This window comes from Coffea eugenioides, chromosome 4 (genome assembly GCF_003713205.1).
Source record: "Coffea eugenioides isolate CCC68of chromosome 4, Ceug_1.0, whole genome shotgun sequence".
In the NCBI taxonomy this organism is placed as follows: Eukaryota; Viridiplantae; Streptophyta; class Magnoliopsida; order Gentianales; family Rubiaceae; genus Coffea; species Coffea eugenioides.
The window spans coordinates 5,395,861-5,420,092 of record NC_040038.1 but is presented as its reverse complement, the minus strand read 5'-3'; the positions used below and the strand labels follow the sequence as shown (position 1 = coordinate 5,420,092).

The following is a 24,232-nucleotide window of genomic DNA, read 5'->3' as shown; positions in this document are numbered from 1 at the left end:
ACACTAAATGATCAATGTTTCATATTTATTCACTCAAAGACATCACTCAATTTTGGATCAAAGTACAAAAAGTCAGAAGTACGGTCTAAGCTGCAATATGACTGGTCATGGCACAAACCTAAAGTACAATGTCGCCATGCATGAGAAAAATAATGTCCGACTTCCACCGTTAGAAGCCTCAACATTAGGGCAAGTTCTTTCTGCAACTAAAGTTGCACCTTAGTCCTACACGTTTTTTATCTTTACTTTTCACATAATTATAGTAAAAAAGAAAAAAAAAATCTCAAAATTGCATTTACATGTTGCACTAACGCGTATGAGAAGAAAGTTTTGTGGTCCAAACTAAAGATGCATCACCTTTAATTACTAGTACTTCATACTTACGACCGCATCAATTGAAAGAAAAAGAAATTTACATCAATCATCATTATCTTCTTTCCACCAAAAACACAAGTTTGAGTTTGTTTGGATAGTGAGATGTACATGACTAAACCTGCATTTCTCTAAAGTCTCAAGGGAGGAAGATTTTGGCGTTGTTTGGCAAGCAAGTTTTTGGTCAAGTTTATCTGCTACAAGTTTTTTAATAACTTTAACCACAGTAACCTTAAAAACTTCTTAAAAATTTTAAACTATACACTTCAAAATATTCAAAAATTTACATACTTCAAAACATTTTTCTACAACTTCTACAATAAGTTACAGTAAAATTTCAGACAAACATAAAAAAAAATTCAATTGTCAAACAGGGCTTTGTGTTGAAACATTCTTGTCCATAATGGAAAATAATTCACTTTACTAGTAAAATTTTACTGCTCACATATCACCGTCATTTGATAAAAGTAGGAAATAGCCAGTAGTATAGAGCAGTGGGCATGAAGGAAAATTGGAGTGATGTATCATGTTCATGTATGAACAATTGGCAACAATCCCATCAATGCATTCCAACCATCATTTAATGTACTCTTATCTGGCAGCAAGGTCCTCAAATACGACTATAGGCAAAAAGAGCTGGAATTACCAAGAAAGAAACTCAGAAGAATGACAGTCCAAAGACTACGAAGGAGTCATGGCCTCATTGGACCCTCCCTTTCTGCTTGTTTGATGCTTTCCATTGAAGACATCCCAAGAGTCAATACAGACTTTCCTCGCATGATTAAATCTGTTCTTTCCCCAACAAACTGCGAGGATGATATCATGGTGCATTAAGTACTTACCCTTGTCATGATTGTTGACTCTTCTTCTTCCTCATGTGACAAAAGATGTGAATTTGCAGCAGGCTCTCCTCCCAACTGAGACAGTCTAATGGATTTTATCAAACACATGAATTATCGTGTGCTCTTAATCCAATTAGCTAGAATTGATCATCGTTTAACATTCAGTTCGATTATTCAGGTTCCAAGTTTAAGTTCAAATGCACCTAGATGGGGTTGACTTGTCGGGAAAAAGGAAGAAACTTCAAAATTTAAATCACAAGGAACAAGAGAATTACTTGGTACATGTATGGTATGGAAAAGAGACAGAATCCAAATAAAGAGGAGGGAGGGATACAGGTCTTTATCATTTTGTTAAAGTGTAGTATTTTCCTTCTAATTTAAATCATTAAGCTATATGCTAAAGCAAAAGCAAATTTCTAGTAAAAAAATAGACGTACATTGCAGGAATTCAGACCTAAGGACCTAAGGACTGCAGCCTGCCTGCAGGCCTCTCACCTCTGCAGCCATATATGGCCACTATTTAAGTCGTTCAGTCGCCCACACTGCCAACAAGAAGACAAAACTGAGCCCACTTATGACGTTTCCAATCTATAAAGAAAAGAAATGTGCTCATCCTTCTCTGCACCTTTACCAAATTCAACTCTAATCAAATAAAGAGAAATCCCATATCTCCAAACAAATTCCAATTCTTTACTCCACCTCCCCATCCCACTACTGTCTTCAAATCTCTTTTCCCGTATTCCCTCCTGCTTCTAATTCCATTCCTCCTCCACTATTTGAGCATCCATTTTTCTTGCTTTCTCATCTCACAAACTTCTCACTTTCTACTGCAGCTCATTCCCTTTAACATTTCTCCTCTTTCTCACGCACAAACGCCCTTTCAAATCACGCACGCTACACGCATTCGAGAAACAGGCTCCTATTGGGGGGGAGAGATATAAAATTTTTTCTGTTCTTTCAATTTCTTCATCAAAACAAAAGTGGCCCTCTTCCTCTGTCTCTATCTAGAGATCATTTCAAACTGGTGTGCTGTCTATCCTTTTCTTCCTCCCTACACAGCCATGCCAATGGTGATACCAGAAAGTTCAGCAATTGGCGATACCGGTAGATATAGAAGATCAAGAAACCTTAACTTCAGCCAAAATCAACACCAACCCATCTCAGAAACAGATCCAATCCCTTCACTTGTCGACTCAAATCGCTCAAAATCAACCATTTCCTCTCTACTTTTCCCCACCAATGACCATCACACATCAGCCTCTCATAAAAAGAAGAACTTTTCATCAGGAACTTTCAGGGGATTGGGCTGTACTGCATCATCACAAGTCTCAGTTCCTGCTGTTATCAGAACATCAGCTGATTGGGACCCCAAGAAAGTCAAGAAGAAAAAGCAGAAGAGCAAGAAAAACAAGGACCACAGTTCTTCAGCAGCTGCAGCTGCAGCTGTCGTTTTGGGCGGAACAAATATTAATTCAACGGCATCTTTGACTAATACTAACACCAGCAATAGTAATCATAATAATAATAATAATAACAACAACAATACCAATCCTTTATCATTATCATTATCTTCGAGTTGTGTGGCTGTACCTGATGTTTGGTGTGGCCCTGGAATGGGGTTAACCACTGATGCTGCTTCTGTGGATTGTGTTGTTTCAAGAAGGCCTGTCACTGGGAGAGGAAAAGTTGATGTTGAAAAGACGAGCCATAGGGAGGTAATCTTTGGCTTCTGTGGCAAATTGCCTTATTCTTCTTGTTTTCTTTCTGAAAAGAAATTGTATCCAAGATAGCACTTTTGTTTGCTTAGGAATTGGGCTTGTGCATTTTTTGTTTCCATTTGCTGCTTCGTTTGGTCTTGGTTTGTGATAATACGTGGTTCCCATGTTTTATTTGTACTTTGTTTATGTGCCTTGACATGTCTTTGTCAAGGATGATAGCTAAACTCTGGGATTTGTTTAAGAAAAATTGAATCTTGGGAGGATTAGTTAATTAGTTTGAAGAGGCATTTTTTCCGGCCCTCCATTCGGGCTGAGTAATTGTTTCCACTGGTCTGTTTTTGGATGGCTAGGTTATTTTTCTTTCAATTTCTTATGTTGTAGGAGTCTGTAATTTTAGGCCATTTGAATTATTTCAGAAAGATAGCTTTTCATGTCGTGTGGTAATCACCTTACTATGTACTCTATATTGCTTTTGCAATCTGCACCAACGAGTTAGTCAATGTTTAGTTTTGCATCTAAATTTTTAATTTATGGCTACTGCATTTTTCCACTTGATGGTCTTTCCCCTCATTGCAGTTGTCAAATATTCCTTATTCACTGTCAATCTTTGGATTCCTTTTTCGTGGCTTGTACCTTTAGTTTCCTTCCTTCTCGTGGGACCTTACTGTTTTGAGTGGTTTGGAATTTGTAATGGACTTTCTTTCTTTTGTATTCTTGAACTGACTCTGCTTTTTGCCAGCGTCCTTCATATTCTGTAAGGAGGATGGTGACCCCTGAGGAGATCCCTTTTCTTGATTCTGATGCTACATTTTCCATCCCACGCTCTCGGTTAGATGCATTTGGATCGAGGCATCATCGCCATGCTCGGCATGGTTTCCCAGAAGGGCTTGCTGAGGTTTGTCTATGCTTTGTTTCCTTGCTTAGTCTTTTCCGTGTTGAGCACAAAATCTGTTTTAATGCTTCCCTCAATATCTTGCACCATGACATTTCAACTCTGAAGCAGATCAAATTCCATTTGGATAGAGAGGCCTTACTGACTGATCCTTGAGGTTGCATGCTTCTGCAGTCTTGATTAGCGTTCTTGCATATAATGCCTCTACCGTTACCATCTATACTTGGCACATCGCTTGCCCGTGAGGAATTTATTCATTAGTGCGATAAAGCTATATACACTTTTACTACAGGACTTCTGATATGCAAGGTTGCAGAGGACAACCTTACTTTGGATTAGAGCCACTGAGCATGTGAATGTCAAAATGTCACACTTCAGGCAAAGCTCTATGAGCCCATTATCGTTTTGGCATCGTAGGTTAGGTTGTCCACCATGACTGCAGTTGCCAAATCCTCTGAGATGTGTAGTTTTGGCATTATTGCAATAATGCAGTCTTGCCACTTAAAAATCAAGTCCAAGAGTTGAAAACTAGTGAATCCTAAGATGGAAAAAATGCTTCAATATGTTTTTCCCTCGAAGCTTCTACTGCAAGCTATGTAGATAAAATGGCAAAAAGCTTTCTCCTTGCAATTAAATCATTATTTGAAGACAGTATACATTGAAGAATCCTAATCCACAGAAAGCGCAAAATCATACCCAATTACTATATAATAGATGAATGGTTTCTGTACAACACTCAGGCTCCTTTCCTATTCTCTATGTAAATAGTGCAACTTGTTTTGTGATGTGTCACGTTAACTTGCACAAAAGAACCTATGGTCCAATTATCATTATTATTTTGCAATTATTCTCCCTACAATCCCTTATATTTTGTCTGTCATTCCTTTTGACATTTGGAAACGTTAGAATTAGCAAAATTCATGTACAGTTTTTGGCATAACCAGTCCATACATGGAATTCAATAAAATTCTAGAATAATTTAAACCATGATATGTAGGATTGGTCCAAAATTGACTAGTTGAGAACCACAATTCAATCGAGGAGACTGGGAATCCTTTTGGTTACTTACCTTTATATGATCTAAAAGAGGTAAAAACTTGCCTACACCAAGGTTCATGATATGGCCCGCAACTCTTGTAAGCTGCCACACGATTAATTAGTCATGTGGGTCCCCTTGCTTAATTCTACGCTTCTGATTAAAAGTTTGAGTGTATCATTTAATTGTATGAGATTCCAAAAAGAAAGGATGGTATTTGATAGGTGGTAGAATTAATGTTGGATTTGATTCCATAAATATAGATGTCACAAGTTCTATGGGATGCTGTTTCTTGAAAAAGTCGTGTCCCTGTATGCAATAAATTCGAAGTTCTAAGTTTAACACGCAAATCATCAGCTAGTTTTATAGTCTCTGTTGAGTGTACGAGTAATAGCTGAAGTCTAAATGTCTAAATACAGATTGTGATGCTACAAAGTAATCTTCTGATGGGAGGAAGATCAGAAGGTGCAGATCGATTTAGGGATTGGAGACTTGATATTGATAGTATGTCGTACGAGGTGAGAGAGTTTATCATGAATATTGCGCTTGTTTTGATTGGTTTTGCTTTCACTTTTATATAGCATCTGACACATATACAATCTTGGCCCGGGATAAACAGGAATTGCTGGAACTTGGTGATAGAATTGGGTATGTAAGCACAGGATTGAGAGAAGATGATATAACTCATTGTCTGAGGAGAACGAGAAACCCTGTTACGGATAATTTGCGGTCCAGTTTGATCATAGAAGTGGAAAAGAAGTGCAGTGTCTGTCAGGTTTGTTTTGCAAAAATATTGTTACCGTAGTTCTTGATTTTGAGTTTCATCCATCGGCTGCTTCTTTGTTTATTTTCGTAAATTTTGCTTCTGTGTTTCTTGTATAGGAGGAATATGATGCTGATGATGAGATGGGCAAGCTGAACTGCGGACATCAATTTCACATTCAATGCATAAAGAAGTGGCTTACCCAAAAAAATGCCTGTCCTATTTGTAAGACTGAGGCTGTTTCACGTGGTTAGATTAGATGAAGCTTGCAGACGGTTAATGTTTTCATTGTATAGAATTCATTATGTTGAAAATCAAAGTTATTCTTTGAGGTGGTATCTCAATTCTATATGCTCAGCGAATTGATGAGCTTTTTGTTTTCAGCAACCTCATCATCATGTAAGATTGTGGTTATGAAATTCAGAGAGCATGACTTGAGCTTTCAATAGTCTTGCATTACAAATGTTATAAATTTTCTTCCATATGCCTCCAAAACTCGGTGTTTTAGATGGACATACAGTGTCATTCTGTAGATTCAGTGAACCAAAACTCGGTGCTTTTTGGGTTCTTGAGAGCTTCAGGCTTGAAGTCCTTAATTGAAAGTGAATTAATGGACTCTGGAACAATTAGAATGCTGAAGATCGAGTGTTTGTTTGGTTATCATACTTTTCCCCAGAAACATTGCTATAACACAGCCAAAAAAGACTACTGCAAGTTGGAAGGAAAAGCAGTTGAAGTAGAACAGGTTGATGGACATAGACACCAGCAATTCTTCATTACAAGATATCAGTACATTTTCAGATTTATGTAATTGGCCAGCACTTTTGTACAGAATTTCTGGCGCAATTCTTCATTTGGCTACCCTCTTTATCAACAGAGACAGATATCATATGCACTCTGTGGTCTCCCGAAGATTTCAAGTCAGATCGTGATGCTGAAGAAATTCTACAATGCATGGGTAAACTTCTTTTGGTGCCTGCAGTTGGAAATTTGCTCCAATAATGAATTGCATTGAGGAACCATAAATCTGCAAATTGGAAGGTTACAGAATGGACACATACCAAGCGACCCCCAACTAGATCATAGTGAGCATAGTGTGGACCTCTCGGCTCTCCAAGAACTTTGAATTTCACAAAACTTCCCGGAACTAGCTTTACAGTTTCTAGTCAACGTGAAAAGAGATGGAGAGAACATAAAGAATAGGTTGATACAATCTTCTATAATACCTACAGATAAGTGTAGTGAGTTTCTACCGTAAATACAGCTTCAGGAGGACATATGAGGTCTTGGTCTCCCGCAAGTGCCAAAATGGGAACCTTGCTCTTGTTCAGATGATGCTTGTAAATGAAGGTTTCGTTCCTATTACGTAGTCCACCCTCTTGGAATACTGTTCTTAATTGCACGAGAAGATTAGCAGGTATAGTGCCTGCATATCATACACAGCTTTAAAGCATATGATAGCACAATGATATTAAGAATAAGTGCAATAAAATAATAGCAGAAGAAATATTTGGTAGAAGGGCTGCACAGGATTTCAACTCCAAGGGGTTAAGTGCAATGGTCTACAGTGTTGCAAACAAGTTGACATAAAACTAGCTGTAGGTGTTAATTTTGCTTTGACAGGAAACGATTGGCATTACAAACTAGTTCAGAAGCACTTGCAAAGGCACGAAGCCACTTCATTTCCTTAATGCTCAAGTTTGAAGGCTGCTCCTAAGTAGAGTGTTAGAGAAGAAATCATGCCAAGGTCAGCTAACTTTTTCCAGCATTCAATCACCAAATAACGAGTTTGATTTCAATAAATTATCCCCTGAATAGTTGAGAGAGAAGAAAAATGCTCTCATACTTACAGAAATTGTTCAAGACAAGCTTCTCAAGCATCTCTGGTCGCATCATGTTTTGTGCAGAAACCTGTGGGTTTAACCAAGACAAAAAGTATGGAGGACGAGATGCAAGAGGAAAAGCAGCTGCCATGAATGCTCCTAATGGAACAACAGGGACACTCAAAGCTTGTGCAGGATCTACCTGTGAAAGAAGACCATCGTCTCGTAAGGTTTGATGAATGCACAAAGAAGCCACCCTTGAGAAATTTAGAAGTAGGAAGAAGCAGGATATGTTTCTTTTGACTTACTAGGGGCAACAGTAGTCTAAGTGATGATCTTGAAGTAGAGTAATCAAGAGATGATCCCAGCGTGACAATTGATGCCAACTCAGAGTGCCGTCCTTTGTAACCTTCAGGAGTGAATAAATATTGCTTATTTAACAACGTAATTTGATACAATACTAGCAGACTACAGAGGATATCTTTAGATCTATGAACTGGGTATGCAATGTCCATGTTGAAAAGCCAAGAGATCAAAATTCTGGAAAATAAGTTCCAGCAATAAATAAATGCTCAAATCAGATAAGGTGTGCATTATATGAAGAATGTTCAAAAGTATTGCGATGAGAACTTTCAGTGTCTAATATTGCTAAATGGCTCCGTGTATTCCTTTCTCTTTAGTCATCTCTTGACGTCAAATGAGGGCTTGAATATTGAACTTCAACCTCCTAAGATCAACCCGTCTGTTAGAAAAGTTAAAAAAGGATTTTTTATTTCATGCTTTCCTTTCTTCTCTTTTTGTAGTCAAGTGAGCAATTTCTACACAAATAGATGGATGGATACAGAAAAGAGTTTCACCGGACCATTCGCGTTTAGGAGCTTCAACTCTCCCACTTTATGCCATCACATTTGAGTTTAACATATCACATCCATGACCTTTTGAATTAAGGTAAATTGAGGGGCCAAAATGTGCTAAATACTACCAAAGAATAACAATCATGACAGCACACAGGAGCAATTATATTCCGTTGAAGCTGAAAATCAGCAGAACAAAGTCCTCAAAAGTAAACTTAACAATTGCATCAATATCTCTTAACGGTATGGACAGGAAAAAGATTGAGGAAATAATCATAAAATCATACCATTCTGAGAAAGCATTGCATATAACAGGATGCCTCCCATGGAGTGGCCAATTGCAAGCAACCTATCATCCTTTGGTTTACATTGGGTCCTTACATACTCCATCTGCATTAATAGAAACTTTAACTTGAATTTACGCATACAATATTATCCAATATCAAGATTCTCTTGAATTTGCACATATAAAATATTTAAAATCAAGATAAGTACTAAATAGAAATATAACTTAAACAGAAGAAGAGAGTTTGTATGAGGTCTAAACTCATCACTAATGGGGAAATGTCACCTCACCGCAGCAGGCACATCCTCCTCCAAATAGTGATCAAAGTCCCAATTGTACTTGAGAATGAGATCAAGCTGTTTCTGAAAGTCATCCATCAGCAAAGAAAACTGCTCCTGCAGACCAACTGATTTTTGACCACCTGCAAAGATGTTTCCAAGCTTTGGCTCCAATTCCTTACTTGGTTTGCAGCAGAATCTTGTCTGGCTCGTGCTAAGCCTGATAGGTTGCCAAGTGCAATTGGTTTCAAACTACTGAGCATCTTTAATAAGTTTGACAATTTAGTATCTATATTCTGCGCTTCTATGTTTCATTCAAACACCTAAAGCACACAACCGGCTCACCTTCATTCAGCAAGTTAGAGAATCCTTCAGCTATATGCACAAAAGCATCCTTCAGTTTCTCCCTTAAGAGAAAATCATCAGATCTTTTGACTGCTTCTGATTTCTGTACTTAAAGTGAACAAACTTTCTGGATTTTTCAGAAGTATGGGAATTAATATTTGCCAGTAATTCTTTGCGAAATGTTTATAACTTAAGCAACTTGGATAAAAAATTAGCTTGGAAAGTTAACCATCTGATTTCTTTGGATGATTGATTCTTTGCGTAATGTTTATACTTGAAGCAACTTGATAAAAAGTAGCATTGAAGCGCAGGTATTAATTCATGGATACCATCATTTTCACTCAAGCCTGCACCTCGGACTTCCAGAATCCAAGTATCAAATCCTTGGACGGACATGAAGCGTGCAAAAGAAGACTGCAATAAGGTCAGTTCATACCCGAAGAATGTAAATACATGATGCCCAAAACAATACAATGACATGCAATGACAAGGTCAGCTAGCAGTTAGCTTGGCAGTAAAAGGACAAAGCTCAGCAAAATGCCAATCTACAAATACAGGATAATAGAGCGCTTCTTGTGGAGATGGCTAGCATGGCTGTTCTGATTTCTAGTGTATACTCTTATCCAATTCCAAGAGTTGACAAACCAATTTTCTGCCCTTGAACTGAAAAATGTTTGTTTTCCACAAATCCATCTATAATCACCAGGGGAAAAAATGAACATAAATCCAAGTTATTCAATAGAATGGCCAAAAACTGGTACCAATTCAACTTTAAAGTTGATTTCTGAGGAATAGACGTCTACATACTCATGGAAATAAGTATCAGCAGTTTTGTAATATGGAATTAAAAAAAAAAAGGAGCAATCAAGGTGAAAATAGCCCAAAGAAGGCTAAAGCAGAAAGAAAAAGCTAAAAAAAGGCCAAGAAAAAAAATCAAGGAAACTCACCCCGGGAGCAAGATCATAGCCAATTGCATTTGTTCCCAATCCAGACAACAATAACAGGGGATGGTTCCTCTTAATCCCCTACCAAAGAAAAAGATAGCCAGCACAAAACTAAATTTCGTAAAAGTGCAGAAAGGCAAATAAGAAAACGGACGTTAATTTAAATGCATACCCCAGGGGAGGAGGGCCTGTAGCGCCATAGAGCGAGGCGCCAATGGGAGTCCGGCACCGGTACGTAGTGGAGCTCGTCAGCTGTACAAATGGAGGGCTTATCGGAAACCTTTCCGCCGGCGCCGGCAATGCTGCTAACAGCTCGCATGTTAAGTTTCGCCGCCGAATGCACGATGACAGGGGCATCAGGTCTGGAGCTACCGGCTGGGAAGTGGGTCGGCGACCGGACTTCCAATCGGAGAAAACCAACATGTTTCATGATTGGGTCTTTTTACAAGTTCTCTCAAATCTAAATGTGCATTGGTTCTTCATTAGTTAGTAGATATTTGTGGAGAAAATAGTAAAGTGTCTTTTTTTCCAAGAAAGAGGTAGAGTTGCTTGGGGGACAGCCAACATTACTGCTTCTGGAGATATTACGTGCATGGTCGCAACATGGCCTACCATACCTATAAATCATTTTCTTCATGCGTACAAATCATTATCTAAAATTTGAAGTGGAATTAACTTCTTTTTTTTTTTAAGTCAAAACAAAATTTTATTAAACTTGCTTGTTGACACAAGTGAATTTATTTGTTGAAGGTAGGAAGAAAAGGGAAAATAACACCTATCTTTTGGTAAAGGGCTGACAGTTATTTCTCCATTTAATTTTAGCAATTAAATTGCATTTAATAGAAGTAGAGATGTTAAACCTCCTTGTTTCTAATTTTTTAGAATGTAGCTTATCATGTAGTACTATCTATTGACCAACAGCTGTTTGGGCTGTTAGCCATCACATAAGACTTAAAGTCTCGATGGGATAGGAGGTCTGTGCACTCATGTGATCTGATAATAGTTTAGTTCTCGTTGGTTTTCAATGAGCTCAATTGGGTCGATGCTTAATGTAATAATGTACATTACATTATTGTTTTCTTCCTGTTCTAATATGAAAGAAATTAATAAGAACCCTCAGCATTAGAAAATCATAAATTAGGTTAATGATCCATAGTAATTGAAACAATTAATAAGTTCTTCACTATGGCTGGAGACTGAAACAGGCATCATCAAGTAGTCAATTGTTTCAGTTTGTTGGTAGGAGGTGGAATAGGGGCAAGTTCTATAGCAATTGTGTCCTAGTACATTTGGTGGACGAAACTTGTTGAATAACTTCTTGGCTTATGACCTCCTTTGTCGAAAAGCTCAAACACGTCCACCCATACTTCATTATATACTCAATTTTCATACATTGTACCTGGTTTTTTCTCGTTAGTCCTCTAAATTCTCTTCTTTTGGAAGTGCTGCCAGTTTTGGGATCTAATCCAATGCACACAAATTAATTAGCCATGATTAAAAAGGTATTATGTTGTTAAAGCAATGATTAGATACAATGTAATAAAATAATCATGAAGTTAAAGCAAAATGTCAATCAGGACAAAACCAAGCATGATAAGAAACGAATCAGTTGAAATGATTAATAAATTCTTCCTGTATACGTATCTCTCATCGTGGTAAGAAAAAGAAAAACATCAAAGCAAGATCCACAATTTTGCTAATGTGTCTAAATTGGTAGATTGAGCCCAGCAACAGCAAGGAGTCTCACCGAACAGGAATACTCAACAACCATCTCAAAACTTAGACTTGCAGATCAGTCTTCGGGACAAATCTTCTGACCTCCAGTGAGATACCTATCTGATTGGTTCGAGAATCCTTAATCACTTTAAATGGTCAAAAGAAATGGCAGTCTCTGAAGTCGACACACCTTGATTCTGTCAGAACTGTTGAACATTAAATTTCACATCCTTCACAGATTCACCTTCATTTTGTTCACTTTGATGAACTGACAACAGAAAGAATGTATTGAGCAATTTCAATGGAGGCATTTGGCTTTGCAGCCTGGAGAGCCCTCTGAGACATCTCTACCATCAAGCTCTCATTGTCTGCATATATCGAAGTATGTACACTATTCAGTGGTATAGCACTGTTGGAGTAAGGAAATGGATCACTATGGAAGCAAAGATATTCAGTCCACAAAGGAATATTGCTACTGAACAAATATGCTAGGACTATACTAAGGGTTCTCTTTGGCAAGAACACAGCTGCATTTGGACGAATATATACAAAAATATACAGGAGCAGACACTAGATAAAATAACTACGTTCTGATTTTCTGATAGATTGCGCATACATGACCTTCAAAAGACAGAAGGAGAAGCATAAATATGTCAGAGCCATCAAAACAACTGCATGAGTGAAATAACTCACATTTTTTCTTCTGAACTACTGTAGCAAGGATCTTACAGGGTGGTAAACTGATTATACCTAGAATTTCTTCAACGGCAGTTCTGAGGGTTGTTGAGTCAAGTTCATCTTCTGTTATAACTCTTGAACCAGCTAAATCAGCCATCAAAAATGCATTTTTAAGCTGATGCCCTTCATCAACGTTGGGTGATGGTATCTACAAAACTCAAAAGATGGTTAACAATCATGGTTGAACTCACCAATAGAGTTTGTATGGATAGTTGTTTTTCTAAGTATCTAATAATGTAAATACCACAACTACAGCTTATAGATCAGCAATGAAATTCCCATGAAATTCTTCTATTATGATTAGCAATGAAGGAGTATTTAGTTATCAATACAAATTGCAGAGCTTAACTTCTGCAGTCAGAGAAACCTATCAAAGACTTTGCAACGTTTTGCTAATCGTCATGAGCATGCAATAGTTGTCCTCGAATGGAAGGATAGTACTATCAGAAGAAATCATGTGTCTTCTCTAAGGTTATTCAAGAAGTAGGGGGAATATCTTTGGGTCCAGAGGAGAGGGGTGTGTGAGGTGAAGGGAACCAAAGCTGCAACCTAGTGGCATCAAAATTCTCAGGGTTGGAAACCTGGCAACCACGAAATCATAGTTTGGCACGATGAATCATTTAACTAAATCAACTAACCACATTTGATACATATCAGACAACTAAGAATTCTTTAATACCAGAATACAAGGTTTTCCGGTTGCCAAAATCTCAGAACAAGTCATTGCCCCAGCCCTTGATATGATTAGGTCTGCTGCAGCATATGCCAAATGCATAGAATGCAAGAACCTTCACAATACAAAAGCTAATCAGAATCCAAAAAAATAACGAGAAACAGAGAACATTAGCCCTAAAACGATGTAAGGACTAACCGTAATCCAAGCAAATAAGAATAAATAAGAAAACAAGAAAGCATTCGAGAGAAACAAAAACTCACGACTTCAGAATCAGTCTAGGATGGTTCTTGACAAGACTTTCCATTTCATCAAATGATTCCACCCCAGTTTGCCAAATGATGAATAAATCCTCACGCTGATTCAACATCTCATAATAAGAATTCAACAATGCAATATTGATCGCACTGGCACCCAAAGATCCTCCAAGAACCAAAACTACCTTCCCTTGTCCCTTCCCTATACCCTCAACTGCCTTAGGGAAAAAATGCTTTCTTGCATCAGCCTTCACCACATTCTTGCTCAAAGAAAACCTCACTGGATTCCCACAGACTATACACTTATTCCTTTGCCAAAAACAGTCCACACTAGAATTAAATGCTACAAAAACTCTCTCAGCAAATAAAGAAAGCACCCAATTTGCAATTCCAGGAACTGAATTTTGCTCTTGTATTACCAATTTTAAACCTTTCATTGCTGCAGCAAGGCAAATGGGGAAAGAAACATAGCCACCAGTGCCGATTACTATTTGTGGGCTGAACTCTTGAAGGGTTTGGAAGCTTTTGACGAGGGATTTTGTCAGAAGGAAAGGAAGGATGAAGATGTTGTGAACAGAGATTAAAGGGCGGGCTAAAGGGGCTGCCGGGATGGCGACAAATGGGTAGCCGGCGAAGGGGACGGCGGCGCTTTCCATCCCGGTTGGGGTGCCTATGAAGAGGATTTGGATGTCAGGGTTTTGGTTTTTAAGCTCATCTGCAATTGCCACAGCGGGGGATATGTGGCCTCCGGTCCCACCGGCGGCGAATGCAACTTTGAGAGTTTCTGAGGCGGCTGCCGCTGCTGAGGCATTGGTGGTTTTTGCACTAGGTTGATTGAGAGAAAGACAGCTGTTGGTCTTGAAATTCCTGCTTAAGAAGAAAAGGAAAAAACGGTTAGTTTACCTTGATTTGAAGCTTTTAAGTATCTGTTATGGTGAACTTGGCACTTTCAGAAAGACCAGAGCTTGCCTGGAATAGTGGAGCGTTGAGAGCTTAGGAGTGGAAAAAGAGTAGGAAATGGTTGCCATTTTACAGTGTGTGAAATTGAAGGTGAACTAGTGTGTGAAACATCTTTCACTTTCAGTTTGCAGGGGTTGCTCTTGATACTTCCAAGGATTAAAATCCAGATGTTACTAGATTCCAATTTATATCATCACGAGGACAGAACTCAAAAACTACAAAAGTCCATGCTTTCTTAGGATTTTAGTCATGGATGGGTCCCCAAGTACAAGTTTAGATGTTGTTTATACTTTATACATCGTACCCCAACAAAAAAAAAAAATGTTGTTTATACTTGATGAGCTTTCTTTTGCATCACGTCCTCATTGGGAGTGTGGAAATTGGAACTGGAATAGTCAGACAATAACATAACATGTGTTCGTCGTACATGTGAAGTAAATGCAGTAAGAGGTTCTTTTGTTAACGTATGCTACGGTCCCAAACGGATCTGGTTTAATTGGTGCTACTCTCATTCCTGTTGAGGAGGACTCTCTTCAAACACAGCCCAACTTAACAGTAAAATACTAGTCTCATAAAACAACAATCAAGAACAAATGCAAAAATTAAAACTCAACAATAAGTGCCAGATGTCCGAAGAAACGCAGAGCGAATCGTTAAATTAGAAAACTTGGAGTCTGATGCTAATTGAAACCAACAGCAAACAAGAGTACATAAAAAGTAAACAATATACCAGGCTAGTACCCATTATCCCACCATTAATTATTATTTTATAATCCACCAACTGAACCATAAGGGCACAAATGATTATGAAGGACAAATACGTAATTAGACAATAATTTAGCAGCCACATTCACCACCACCTGACACATGAAAGACACAATCCTATTGCAACCACATCCAAAATGCCAAAACAGCCCACAACTCCCAATCCAAATTACCACATTGCCTGCAAAGAAACTGTCCAATCAGAGCCTGAATAAGTGGAGCACCTCAATCGAATCCTCGTTCGATCTATAATTGTGTGCTACTTATTTGTTGTGAGGTGTCGTCTGTAGCCAATTGAGTAGAAGTCTGTGATAACATTATTGCTGCAGCTGGGGAAATTGTTTGGTACTGAGGTAGTGTTGCAGTTGGATGTTGAGCATAGTATGCCTGATCATGTGTTGGGTGAGCATATTCATAGCCATAATTTGTAACAGATGCAGAAACACCTGGAATGGACTGTGATGGAGGAGGCATTTGAGAAAGGCTATAGTATTGTTGCTGAAACTGGTTGGCAGGAACTTGAACTAATGTTGGGGTTGCAGTACCAGCTGTTCTGTATAAATTGGCTGGCACTTCAGGCTTTGTTGTAATTGTTTTTGCAGGGTAAATTTGTGGAGCAATTTCCTTGTAAGCAGTGGAAGGAACATAGCTTGGAGTTGGTGTTGGTGGTCGGGCTGCGGCTACTGATGTTGCATCAACTATATTGGACTGCACTGCTAGGTTGTAAGGTTGGGTTTGAGTAACAGGCAGCAAGTACACTGGATACTGCTGATCAATTTGTTGATGAATTGCCTGTTGCGGTGGGGGTGCATAAACGGGATAGTAAGATGAGACTGGCACTTGACCCGTTGCAGCATGCTGGATATAATGTGCACTGGTTTGAATGAACTGTTGTTGGAGCTGGTTTTGCTGCGAGGGTGGCAGAACCATTGTCTCTTGAACTTGCTGCATTTGAAATAGAGGGCTTGGATCCGTAATATTACTCTGGTGATCAACCCCAGAAGAAGGAATTCTATTCTCTCTGGTTGCAGAGGAAGCAGGGTCCTGGTAAATTGTGTGTTTGGAAAGAGAGGCAGAAGATGCAATGCTTGAATCACTGGAAAATGAAATCGTTAATGTAAGTCAATGAAACGTCTCATGCTAGAAAGAGAAAATTATCCTGAAGTTCAACAGATTTTTCTTGTCAGATAGAAATAGGAACTCCAATCTCTGGTTCATTTCCAACAATACCTAAACCATTGTGAAAAAATAACCCTGTATATGTCACTTTGTTCCATCCATCAAATTTTGGGTCCCAATTCCTAAAAGGAATGGTCTCACCCTAATTTGAGGATTGTCTGTAGCACATGCTACATAACTACATTTCTACTTTTAACAAAGCGAGACGCAAATGTGGCATAAGGAAGAAAATGGTAAAAGATCTAATAAATGTTGAGACTTTTTCTACAGCTGTTATATTTGAAAGTGATGGAGACGAGCTTGTGAGTCTGATTGAGCCGCCTCTATAATCCCTTTAGGCTATTTAGTCCTCTATGAACTTGTTCAGCCGAAAAAAATAAGGTACTCAAGAAACAGAGAACATCATAGAGATTGTGTTACCTGGCTACAGAATCAGGTGAAGGCAAGTTGTAACCTCCAGCATGCTTCGAATCTGGTGATGGCAAATTATAAGCATCTCCAAATTTTCTTGGTACAGACTGCAAAGGCAGAGGAGGTTTCCGGGGTCCACCAGGTGGTGCTCCAAGATCTGATTTCTCATCATCTGAGATAATGCGAGTCACATTCTCCCCTGTAACAGCTCCAGACTGCACCCCAACCCCACCAACGATTATAGGAATAGGTGGTTGTGAAGTTCCCATATGAATGGATCGATCATCTTGCTTTTGCGCATTTGAAGCAACATTCATCTGAGAGAACTGTTCATCCAATCCACCCAATCTTGCATTTGTCTCATCAATCCTAACCTTAATAGGAGGAAGATTCGACATTGATGGAGACGAAACACTAGACTCAACTGAAGAGGTTGTTTCAACCATAGGTGAATCAGAAAATGTTGATTGTACATCCTGAATGGCGTTATTAATCGCTTGCTTGTTGCCACCTGAAGTCAAAGTTTGAGCCTCTATAACTGTACCAGAATCCACGTTTACTCGAGGCTCATCAAGTTCCAGCAACTTATCAACAGCAGCTGAATCTGAAAGTCCTCTAGGAAGCAAACCAGCACCATTTAAAGCATCAACAAACCACGTTTCAGACTTTGCATCGTCAAGCAGGCATCCCATTGAAGCTGCAGTTTCAGGCTTGACAGCAAAGAGAAATAAGCGAAGGCGAGGAGGTTTCAAGGGTGAAGCTGAGTTTATTCTATCATACTCTTCTATCATGTTTTCCAGGTCCTCATCAGTAGTGATGGAGACAAGGGAGTCCAGGTCTTCATTGGGAAGCTGATACTTGAGAACGAATTGGCGGCCATTGAGGAGTGTCTGGGAGAGCCTCGAATGGAAGTCTGAGAGAGAGGCATGGCGGTCCACCACGACAATGCGTGTATCACCACCTAAATAGCAGAGAGACTTGTCATGAGGACGAGGAATAATGTGACCTCCATAGCTGCACATCAGGCGCAATTTGGCACCCGGAACTGGTGGTAGAGGTTCATCCCATGTATCTATATGTTGAGACCGTGGCGAAGAGTTCGTTGAATCAGGGTAGTTCTGGTGAATCTGGTGATTATTGGTGGTTGTAGCAGTTTGAATAGATGCAGGTATCATGGAAGGATGGGGTGGTGGATCCATCAGCCTGGTGTTGAAAGGATGGTGGCTTTTCACAAAAGAAAAAAGGGTTGTGACCTTTTAGATGGGGAACACTAGTGTAAAAGATGTACAAGGACCAGCTGAATCCTGAATGCTTGATTTTTACTGATGTCCTGTACTATTTTTGACAACTCCTAAAAGTGCTTTTGGATTACTCAATGGATACAGCTTGCCTATCTGCACAATCCAAAGTAAATTTAAATTTACATCTAGTAGTTGCAAGTGAGGCTTAGCACTTAACGCAGCAAAAAAGTCCACACCATGTTTACATCTTAGCTTGTTTGCTTTGTTCGAGGGTTGGTTAAAAAGCACAAAAAATTTACTACTTACTAAACAACAGAAATGGCGAGCACGATAAAAGTGATTTCACCAAACTAATGAACAAAATGTACATGGTTCAGCTGATCTTAAGCTGACAAATTTGTGGGTTTTTTTTTCTGTTGGGGGAGGGGGGGGGGTGTGCGTGAGTCTGTATACAAAGCGAAAGGAATGTAAGTTGGGTGTCAACTACTGTTAATTTTCTTGCTCAATGTCTGGTGTGCCATTCTAAGTTCGGTTAAAAAAAAAAAAAAAACCATTGGATCCACATAAATCACATATTGATCAACTATGAAACTTGTGTAATTTTCTGGAGATTTTGAGTTGAAATTGGATGGATAATCTTGCTTCACTTCTCAATCATGGATAAGAATGCATATGCCACTTTCTCACGAGTAGTGCAAGTAGCATAAAACGTATTTTGTGATCCTTTCTTTGAAGTTTAAAGTTCATTTTCTTTTTTACTCTCTCTGAAGTCTCAATAGCATATCCACACGAAACAAAAAACTTCATGTTAGGCAAAAGAAATATAGGATCCCACATTGATATAATACTTGTATGATCAACTTACAACTGTCAAGAAAGAATAGGCTAGAAAAACACGCTAGGAGAAAGGATCACGTGTGGTACAACAGAAAATATGATAAAAGAATGAATTGATGCAGATGAATGGTGACCTAAAAATATGGTAAATGCATGAATAATAGTGAGTAAAATGGCGGGCAATTAAAGCAATCCTCAAATCTATGAAATCTTCTGGCTTTGTGCTTCCTTAAGATTTGCGAACTTGTGATGGTTGAGTCAAGAGTGGATCCCAAGAGAGTTAACGATTTGTAGGGAACACTGCACACAGTAGCCAGCCAGTGGGCAATGGAACCATCCCAATCTATTTGGTGAAACTCGAAATTTAAGGAAATGGGGCAGGGACGGTCATTCTGATGACCGTTCCTGAGCAGTTAAAAGGTCATGATTTGGCCAAAAAAATTTGTGCGGTTCAAATAACAAGCTGTACATTGATTTTTACGCCGTGTGTGGGGCTCGCAAAATTTTGTACTAAAGTTACACGTTGTACAAATAAAGTTATGCCGTATGTAATCAAAGTTACGCGCTATTGAAAATGGCCAAAACCGTTGGAGACGGTTGTACCTGCAACCGTCCGTGCCCCTTGTCCGAAATTTAATTGTTGAGGGCTAGTACTTTAAGGATGTTATAGCCCATTCATTGGTAGTTAACACTTTCAAATCTCTCTGAGTTTGATCACACACACAAAAAAAAAGGAGTATACAATTGAGCCACTTTCTCAACAAAATTCATGTGTTTTGAATTCTGCTGTCGACGAGGCGAGAACTGTATTGATAAGCGATTAATAAGAATCTAAACTTTTTTTTAACCAAATAAATATATACATATTTGCATGCACTTAGTAGGTTTCACCTCATGGTTGCATGTTTAATTCATTTGCAATAATAGTTGCGTAAACCACAAGCCATTGTATCCTGTAAGGGGCTATGATCATAGGTTCGGTGCCATTGTGTCAAGTGATTAATTATGGCTTAAACCAAACAATCGAGTAAAAACTCTGAAAATCATGCTAGTAGCTAGAGGACATTAATTAGCTGTATATTGTTTATCCCTTTTCACCTTTTCTCCTATCACTAAATAGAATGAAGTGAATTATGGGATATATATCTTTTTGTTGTCAAATGGATAAAGCAAAATGTAGCAAGGATTATGAGATCAAAAAGTGAAAAAAAAAATATTGACCATACCAACCTTTGATATGCATAATTCCTGCAGATGTATCCTAATAGACACGTCAAGTAAGTTCTACCAAACACAATATGCTTAGCCATTCTAAAATGATCTTCTTCTTTATCTTCAGGACTAGATGCTGTCTTCAGATAGTATGGGTGCTAGGCTAGCATACCTCCTCAAGTACTATATGGGCATAAAGAATTTAAGGTTAGGGGGCTTCCTATTATATAGCAGTACTAATTAATTGGCATGCAGCATCCAAGTATCACATGCACGTAAAACTCTCCCCCACTAGAAATAATCCTGGACACTCTCTGGAATGTGTTGGACGTCAGGATTTGGATCCTTTCTTCTAGCCACAATCATAGGTGCATCAATAATTTATTTCCGCTTACACTATTTTTCAAGGATGTATTAATGATATATGCTAAAGTTACCTTAATTTTTTTTCCCCAAAAGTCAGCACTTTAAGAAATTTTTAGGAAATTTACAAGATTTTCGAGCATCCTATTCAGGTTTTCTTCTTGTTGCCGATTTCAATGGATAACCAACTTTTAAACAATTATGCCATAAACCCTTTTGAGAATCTTATTCATCTATTCAGTTATTGAATTTCAGGTCATTGCATGTGTTCTTCATAGCCACATTCCGAGGAGTCCCCCCATGTTCGCGTGCTCCTGCAATCCCTGGATTAGTTTTCCGTGAAGTACGAATTCCCTCTTTCATTTTAGTAATGTCAGATGCAGAAATGCTTAGCATTTATGATTTGGTTGATGATTTACTGGATTTCTTTGAGGATATGAGAGGCTATTCCTCCTCGCATAAATTTATTTCAAGAATAAAATCGTCCATTCATCTGTCTCAGAAGTCATACGGGGCTAATTCTTCTTGAATTTGATGCTGTTTCAGCTCAGGTCATTTCTACCATATAGACATAATGTTGGTGATTACATATAGTTAACTAAATTGTACGTATCTTCTTGTTTTTGCTTGTTTACAAAATCAATTGAGCCTTAATTGTGAAAAACACTAGAATTGGTTCACAGTTCATTCTGGTTGAAAAAGGACTTTAATACTGCAATAAGGATATTGTTACAGTTTAAGTGCATCTGCATAGTTATCCATGTATTGCAATAAACATTTGATGCTAAAACCTTCACAGAGTCCTTTCATTCCATTCACCCCTAGGAAAGACATGCACTTTTGCATTATTGCATACAGTTCTTAGTTCTTAAGAAGTGCATTTTGGACTTTCCATCTCATGCTTCAAGTTTCCTGTTCAAGGCTGTTATGGAAATCAAAGTACCAGAACTTCCTCTTTGTAATTTAGTTGAGTTCTTGTCATGGTTGTATTAGCTTCCCTCTTACACGTCTAAGATGCTAATTGAATGCTTTATTCCTTGTTGTCAAGTTTTAGTGTTTACAATTCAATTCTGTTGATGCAGATTACTTGTAAAGATGCCAGGAATTCAATTTGGGGGGCACACTTTGAAATCCCATGGAACAAAGGTTGCAAGAGTCCACTTGCATGACTGGATAATTCTCCTGCTCTTGGTACTAATAGATGCTGGCTTAAATCTTATAGAACCATTTCATCGCTACGTTGGGCCTGAGATGATGACAGATCTGAAATACCCCTTGAAAATTCCAGACACTATACCATTTTGGGCAGTTCCAGTACGTAAGCCAATCCTACAAATCCTGTTTTGGCCTACGCAAAACTGCCTTTGGAATTTGTAGCTTTCTATGAAATATTATCGCCTGTCGTGTTCCTGATCATGCTCTCTGTATAACAGATTTTTGCAATAATTGTCCCCTGCACAATATTTCTCATCTATTATCTCATCAGAAGGGATGTTTATGATTTGCATCATGCTACATTAGGTAATACTTACAGTTAACTGAAACTAAGATTTCATTATTCTTTGGTTTTTGCTCATCTAAAGTAGTTCATTTTGTCATTGATGGGCAATCCTATTGCAGGCATTCTATTTTCGATACTCGTAACTGCAGTCATCACGGATTCCATCAAAGATGCCGTTGGTCGACCACGCCCTGACTTTTTCTGGAGGTGCTTCCCTGATGGAGTGCCGGTGTGTACTATATATTGCTCAGCAAAGGGCTTATGCTTATGCCAGTCTTTATGTATTACCTGCTAAATGGATTGTCTTGTTAATGTCTAGGTGTTTAAGAAGGGAAATGGGGATGTGCTGTGCTCAGGAGACCAAAGTATTATCAAAGAAGGATACAAAAGCTTTCCAAGCGGGCATACTTCATGTAAGTCAGAATACCTGTCAGTATCAGATGATTCTTCAGTCTGGATATGAAAAATCTGCCTTCAGTTCATCAATAATGAGCTGTGATTTCTCATTCAAGCTTTCTTGCTTTTGATCTCTTTAACAGATAGCACATGCTCTTTTCTTGTCACCAGTTCATGACACCATTTGTAGACAATATGTTTGGAAAATGTGTTTGTAATTGTAGTGTTTTTGGTACAGGTCACCACCTTAAGTAAAAGGTCACATCTGACTAGAGTCTACAGACACAAAACGTAATTGTGCACATGTTTCTTTCTTCCATCTAATTAACTTCTGATAATCTAATCGAAGTACCTTCCCCATGCAGGGTCCTTTGCTGGCCTTGGTTTCTTGTCATGGTACTTATGCGGGAAAATTAAAGCATTTGATCAGAGGGGGCATGTGGCAAAACTCTGCCTTGTCATTCTTCCTCTTCTTGTTGCTGCACTAATTGGTATTTCACGTGTGGATGACTATTGGCATCACTGGACGGATGTATTTGCTGGAGCTTTAATAGGTTTGTCAAACTAACTAAACGAAAGTTGAAAGAGTTCTTCCTTGAGCAAGCACTGTAAAGATCTCTTAATAGTAACCTGTTGCAAAATGCAGGATCAGTAGTTTGCTCTTTGTGCTACCTGCAGTTCTTCCCCTTTCCACATGGCATAAATGGTGAGTTTAAACAACTTGCTCGTGGTTCTGGGAAAGTCATTTTTCCAGAATATGAGCTGAATCCCTTCAGCTAATAAGTTAAGCATTTGGTCCCTGTTGATTGAAATGTTCAGCTTATCAGAAAACAAAGCATGCATTCGAAGTCGTACATTAACTTTGAATATCCATAATTCTGTTTTTCGAATGTCCATTTTGATCCTGAATAAATATTGTATAGGAACTCTTCAGTAATTTGATTCTCTTACTCTTTCTGCAAAATGCAGGGGGGGCTACTCATACATTTCTTCGACTGCTGGAGGAAAATGGTTCAAAGAATTCAACAAACATAGAAATGGATCACATGCGAAACCACGTAACAGCAACTCCTGAATCCAGAAGCCAAGATTTAGATGCAATGGAAAATGGAAGGAGATATTGATTGCAAATTCTCAGATTCAGTACATATTATGTTAGACCTGGCTGCTACATAGGAATTATCAATATATAGCTTCTACAAATTCTTTGTTTGTACTTGTAAAATCTCAATCTGGTTATCAGAAGCGTAAGAGAATCAAGTACAACCTACAGCCTCAAAGATCACACATAACCTTATCCCCCTTCGCCAATTATCCCACACTTTTGGGCTCTTTCTGTAGCTATGCAGATATTGCTTAAATTCAATTTTGATTTGACATGAATCCTGAATTATTACATTCTCTTTATGGTTCATTGGATGTTGCACATTAAATTACCTTGTTTGGATTGCCATTTTTCCTCAAAAATTTTTACGTTTTTTCATGAACACATTTTTCAATTACTTCTTTATTTCACGTATATTAAATCGTTATAATATATCTTTCTACAAAGAACTCCAGAAAATAGTAATCCAAACGGCGATAGAAACTTTTTCCCGTGTACCCGCAAAATTTGCTGTCCTGGATTCACCTGGTATCTTTGCCATGTTCATTGCTTTCAAGACTGCCACATGTAAATTGTGCAGAGAATTATCTAACCATCCACAACATATTGAGCATATAAATTGTCTGAAAGAGCAGATGAAACGTATTGCTTAGGATCAAACTTGATCAAAATTCACAATTTGTCGGCTTTCCAGTTCTTGGAGCCCATCATCAAGGAGATCCACT

The 24,232-nt window shown here is 38.4% G+C and overlaps 5 protein-coding genes across 6 annotated transcripts; 2 read left to right on the top strand and 3 right to left on the bottom strand.

The window, feature by feature from the left end:
• Nucleotides 1-1,783: 1,783 nt before the first annotated feature.
• LOC113768331 (E3 ubiquitin-protein ligase RNF126-A) lies at nucleotides 1,784-6,069 on the top strand. The gene is made up of 5 exons (XM_027312640.1): nucleotides 1,784-2,929; nucleotides 3,672-3,827; nucleotides 5,280-5,378; nucleotides 5,480-5,635; nucleotides 5,743-6,069. The coding sequence occupies exons 1-5, from the start codon at nucleotides 2,276-2,278 to the stop codon at nucleotides 5,875-5,877; spliced, it is 1,200 nt and encodes a 399-aa protein (XP_027168441.1). The 5' UTR covers nucleotides 1,784-2,275; the 3' UTR covers nucleotides 5,878-6,069.
• A 352-nt stretch (nucleotides 6,070-6,421) lies between these two features.
• Nucleotides 6,422-10,583, bottom strand: LOC113767973. The gene is given in 12 exon segments (XM_027312181.1): nucleotides 6,422-6,599; nucleotides 6,685-6,785; nucleotides 6,877-7,049; nucleotides 7,474-7,648; nucleotides 7,755-7,855; nucleotides 8,588-8,690; nucleotides 8,877-9,022; nucleotides 9,025-9,168; nucleotides 9,210-9,271; nucleotides 9,409-9,623; nucleotides 10,157-10,234; nucleotides 10,326-10,583. Coding segments are annotated over 11 exon segments (1,464 nt in total). The 3' UTR covers nucleotides 6,422-6,599; nucleotides 6,685-6,776.
• A 1,164-nt stretch (nucleotides 10,584-11,747) lies between these two features.
• LOC113768258 (UDP-N-acetylglucosamine--N-acetylmuramyl-(pentapeptide) pyrophosphoryl-undecaprenol N-acetylglucosamine transferase) lies at nucleotides 11,748-14,635 on the bottom strand. 2 transcript variants are annotated; one of them, XM_027312535.1, is made up of 5 exons: nucleotides 14,507-14,635; nucleotides 13,544-14,404; nucleotides 13,287-13,395; nucleotides 12,620-12,755; nucleotides 11,748-12,237 (listed from the first exon to the last, which is right to left on the bottom strand). In XM_027312535.1, exons 1-5 carry the CDS (start codon nucleotides 14,563-14,565, stop codon nucleotides 12,125-12,127), a joined length of 1,278 nt encoding a protein of 425 aa, XP_027168336.1. In that variant the 5' UTR covers nucleotides 14,566-14,635; the 3' UTR covers nucleotides 11,748-12,124. The 2 variants fall into 2 exon arrangements, with proteins under 2 accessions (XP_027168336.1, XP_027168337.1); XM_027312536.1 differs by lacking the exons at nucleotides 11,748-12,237; nucleotides 12,620-12,755 and adding an exon at nucleotides 12,764-13,188.
• Nucleotides 14,636-15,295: 660 nt separating this feature from the next.
• Nucleotides 15,296-18,051, bottom strand: LOC113767353. Its single transcript, XM_027311412.1, has 2 exons — nucleotides 16,862-18,051; nucleotides 15,296-16,358 (listed from the first exon to the last, which is right to left on the bottom strand). Exons 1-2 carry the CDS (start codon nucleotides 18,049-18,051, stop codon nucleotides 15,509-15,511), a joined length of 2,040 nt encoding a protein of 679 aa, XP_027167213.1. The 3' UTR covers nucleotides 15,296-15,508.
• Nucleotides 18,052-21,576: 3,525 nt separating this feature from the next.
• LOC113767972 (lipid phosphate phosphatase 2) lies at nucleotides 21,577-23,526 on the top strand. Its single transcript, XM_027312180.1, has 7 exons — nucleotides 21,577-21,819; nucleotides 21,939-22,026; nucleotides 22,126-22,235; nucleotides 22,326-22,419; nucleotides 22,768-22,956; nucleotides 23,049-23,108; nucleotides 23,372-23,526. The coding sequence occupies exons 1-7, from the start codon at nucleotides 21,601-21,603 to the stop codon at nucleotides 23,524-23,526; spliced, it is 915 nt and encodes a 304-aa protein (XP_027167981.1). The 5' UTR covers nucleotides 21,577-21,600.
• The last annotated feature ends 706 nt before the right edge of the window (nucleotides 23,527-24,232 follow it).

What these genes read in the sequence shown, in the direction of transcription:
- LOC113768331 (XM_027312640.1), top strand. Translation starts at nt 2,276, where the DNA reads ATGCCAATGGTGATACCAGAAAGTTCAGCAATTGGCGATACCGGTAGA. An exon ending in AAAAGACGAGCCATAGGGAG is followed by an intron (nt 2,930 to 3,671) that starts GTAATCTTTGGC and finishes GCTTTTTGCCAG; the next exon opens with CGTCCTTCATATTCTGTAAG. An exon ending in AGAAGTGCAGTGTCTGTCAG is followed by an intron (nt 5,636 to 5,742) that starts GTTTGTTTTGCA and finishes TTTCTTGTATAG; the next exon opens with GAGGAATATGATGCTGATGA.
- LOC113768258 (XM_027312535.1), bottom strand. Translation starts at nt 14,565, where the DNA reads ATGGCAACCATTTCCTACTCTTTTTCCACTCCTAAGCTCTCAACGCTC. An exon ending in CCGGAAAACCTTGTATTCTG is followed by an intron (nt 12,756 to 13,286) that starts GTATTAAAGAAT and finishes TGAGTTTTGTAG; the next exon opens with ATACCATCACCCAACGTTGA. An exon ending in TGCCGTTGAAGAAATTCTAG is followed by an intron (nt 12,238 to 12,619) that starts GTATAATCAGTT and finishes CGATATATGCAG; the next exon opens with ACAATGAGAGCTTGATGGTA.
- LOC113767353 (XM_027311412.1), bottom strand. Translation starts at nt 18,051, where the DNA reads ATGGATCCACCACCCCATCCTTCCATGATACCTGCATCTATTCAAACT. An exon ending in TCACCTGATTCTGTAGCCAG is followed by an intron (nt 16,359 to 16,861) that starts GTAACACAATCT and finishes TTCATTTTCCAG; the next exon opens with TGATTCAAGCATTGCATCTT.
- LOC113767972 (XM_027312180.1), top strand. Translation starts at nt 21,601, where the DNA reads ATGCCAGGAATTCAATTTGGGGGGCACACTTTGAAATCCCATGGAACA. An exon ending in ATTTGCTGGAGCTTTAATAG is followed by an intron (nt 22,957 to 23,048) that starts GTTTGTCAAACT and finishes TGCAAAATGCAG; the next exon opens with GATCAGTAGTTTGCTCTTTG. An exon ending in CTTTCCACATGGCATAAATG is followed by an intron (nt 23,109 to 23,371) that starts GTGAGTTTAAAC and finishes TGCAAAATGCAG; the next exon opens with GGGGGGCTACTCATACATTT.